The 3423-nt window shown below is 51.3% G+C and overlaps 1 protein-coding gene across 3 annotated transcripts in view; it reads right to left on the bottom strand.

Moving 5' to 3' along the window:
- Window positions 1-2152: 2152 nt before the first annotated feature.
- LOC106813849 (histone-lysine N-methyltransferase 2D-like) overlaps window positions 2153-3423 on the bottom strand; it is a 10179-nt gene continuing 8908 nt past the window's right edge. For all 3 annotated transcript variants that reach the window (XM_014818084.1, XM_014818085.1, XM_014818086.1), the window contains one exon: window positions 2153-3298. In XM_014818084.1, the coding sequence (XP_014673570.1) occupies window positions 2328-3298 (971 nt within the window). In that variant the 3' untranslated portion in view covers window positions 2153-2327. The remainder of the gene's footprint in view (window positions 3299-3423) is intronic.

Raw genomic sequence — 3423 nt, 5'->3', positions numbered from 1 at the left:
GGATGGCATTTTAACTGGTCCCAGGTACAAAAGAACTTGCCCGACGTACCTTGTCTGCACACTGGTCGGGTATCCTTTCAGCAGAGCAGAGGTCCCACATTCTACGATTTTTTCGGCTACATTTATTATTGGCACGCCTGATATTTATCTGTAGGAATATTAGGAGATGTTTAGATGTAGGTAGGTAGATATGATTGAGTATCTTATATTATGGCACTCTGCTTTATTGTGAATATATGGAGAATGTTGTAGAAGGTAGGGATAGATGTGATATTACTATATTATATATATATAGGGATATACAGTGTGTAGAGAGTGATGGCCACAGATATGAGTACTGTCCACATGTTTACAAATCGAGGTAGCTATTAATGCGTAGGTGTGGATGCAGTTCATGCACAGTGCAAAGTAGCAAATAAACAATTAGATCGCGTTACTGTGCCGAGCATGTACGTACAAACTGGAAAATAATACTCAACTAGGCCTACTAAGAAATTATTACGCAGAGAAGTTGGTACACGAATACTGTGCGTCATACGATCAAATAAAATCTAGTGTTATAAATGTATTCTGAAAGATGAGCGTTGACACACCACACACACCACACACACACACAACACACAAAACCACACCACACACACCACACCACCACACCACCACCACACACACACAACACACACACACACACACACACACATCACACACCCCTACACACACACACAACAACACACACACACACCACAACCACCACACACCACAACCACCACACAAACACACACAACCACCACACAACACACCCACCCACACACACCACACACAACACACAAACCCACACAACAACCACAACACACCACACCCAAACACACACACAACACACAGCAACACACACACAACACACGGACACAGCAACACACACCACACACACCACACACCACACCACACACCCACACACACCACACACACAACACACAACACCACACACACAACATCACACACCCAACACACAAACACACACACACACACACACACACACACACAACACACACAACACACACACACACCAACCCACACACACACACCCACACACAACACCACACACACACCACACACACACACACACACACACACACCCACCCACACACCAACCACACCAACACAACACCACAAACACACACCACACACATCACACCAACAAACACAACACACAAACACACACCACACACCACAACACACACACCCGACAGCACACAACCACACACACCACACACGACACACACACAGCACACTGACACACACACAACACACCACCAACCACCAACAGCACACACACACACACACACAAACACACACAACCCAGCTACACACACCACACACCAACACTCACCACTCACCACACACACACACACACAACAACACCCCACACACCACACACCACAACACACACACACACACCACGCAAACAGCACACACAACACCACACACCAGCCACAACACACACACACCACACCCACAACACAACAACCAAACACACACAACCACAACTACACACACACACACACAACACACACCCACACTACAACACACACACCAACACACCACACCCATCACACACACACCACACCACACACAACACAGACACACCACACCACCACACAACACACAGCACACACACACACCACACAACCACCACACACGCACAACACACCACACACACAACACACACAACACACAAACACATACACACAACAACACCCAGCACACCACACACCACACACACACAACACACACACACACACACACACACACACACACACACACACACACACACATATATATGAAGTGAACATAAACAAGACTGTTATTCACTCTTTGTATAAGATTTGATCTTACAGTACAAAAATGAACCCATGTATATTTTATATACTGATAAACAGGTTTATTGTGTAAGTTACGCCCAGTGTTACTTCTATATACATTAACTAATACTAACGAGGGTAATACTCTACGAGCGTTAACCGAAACTTTAAAACCTCACGATTGATGAGAGATGTCATGTTTCTGTTAGTAATACTGCTTCTGCTTCTGCTGCTGCTGCTACTTCTTCTTCTTCTGCTGCTGCTGCTGCTGCTGTGGCTACTGCTTCTTCTGCATCTGCTCTTGTTGTTGTTGCTACTGCTGCTGCTGATGATGATGCTGCTGCTGCTGCTGCTGCTGCTGCTGATGGTGATGATGCCCGCCATCTTGCATATGATATACGTGAGCAGTCTTGAGGTAGTTGTAATTCTAAGGCACGCGTTGTGGATGGAGGGATGGTCACCGCAGTCTCGCTAGAGTCTCACTCGTAAAATGAATCTATCGTCATTGGTGTAATCACGTTCTTGAGCTGTCGAGTTTGACTCTTGTCCGACGGTCGTAGAGATAGAGTTTATATCTGGAGGAGGAGGTACTATAGGGTTTACCTCTGGGGAGAGAGGTTCTATACAATTTACCTCTGAAGGGAGAGATATGATAGAGTTTATCTCTGGAGTGGGAGATATGATAGGGTTTACCTCTGGCAAAGGATATGTGAAAGAGTTGACATCTGGAGGGGAATGTGTGAAAGAGTGGAACTCTGGAGGGAGGGCAACATCTGAGTCCGGGGGTGGCTGTCTCACGCTCGCGCCGGTGGCTCCACCGTGCGGCGACCGCACGCGCATCTGCGCCGGCGCCGTCGCCACATGCCTGAGCCGTCCTGCAGCGCCACCCGGCGGCGGCGGCGGCGGCGGCGGTGGCGCTAGCGTCGCTTCGGCGGCGGGAACGCCAGCGTCGTCGGTCGGACAGCAGGGGGCGTTCGCGTCGAGTTCGCCCAGGTGGAACATGACGGTGTTGGGCGGCGGAGGCTGCGGCGGGGCGCCGTAGTCCAAACGGGCCGCCGGCGGAAGTCGTCGAATCGCCATCTTGATCGCGTCCTCGTACGCCGGCAGACTCGCCGTACTCGACTCACCGATCGAACACCGCGACAGACTCTTCCCCGCCGACTCGTCGACGATCCGCCGCACGCCGCCGGCAGGTGGCGCCGCCGGTCGGCTGAGGACGAACGCCTGGCTGTACGACGGCGGCAGGTCGGCGGCGACGTCGACGTGGAAGTCGTTCGTCAGCGCCGTCTGGCGTCGCTCGGCGCTGCTGATGCTCTGTTCGCGTTCGAAGCGGCGGCGGAGGTAGAAGCACATCCCGTAGATGACGCCGCAGATGAGAGCGATGGCGAGCACGAAGAGCACGGTGGATTGAGTCTGCTCGCCCAGCAGGTCGTGGTCGTCGTCTGCGTGCAAGAGAGAGAGAGAGAGAGAGTGAGGGAGAGAGAGAGAGAGGGAGAGGGGGAGAGGAGGGGGAAAGAGAGAGAGAGAGAGAGAGAGAGGGAGAGGGGGAGAGGAGGGGGAAAGAGAG

The sequence above is a fragment of the Priapulus caudatus genome, unplaced genomic scaffold (genome assembly GCF_000485595.1).
Source record: "Priapulus caudatus unplaced genomic scaffold, Priapulus_caudatus-5.0.1 Scaffold834, whole genome shotgun sequence".
NCBI lineage: Eukaryota > Metazoa > Priapulida > Priapulimorpha > Priapulimorphida > Priapulidae > Priapulus > Priapulus caudatus.
Note: the sequence above shows the minus strand (reverse complement) of the source record. Positions and strands in the feature narration are given on the sequence as shown.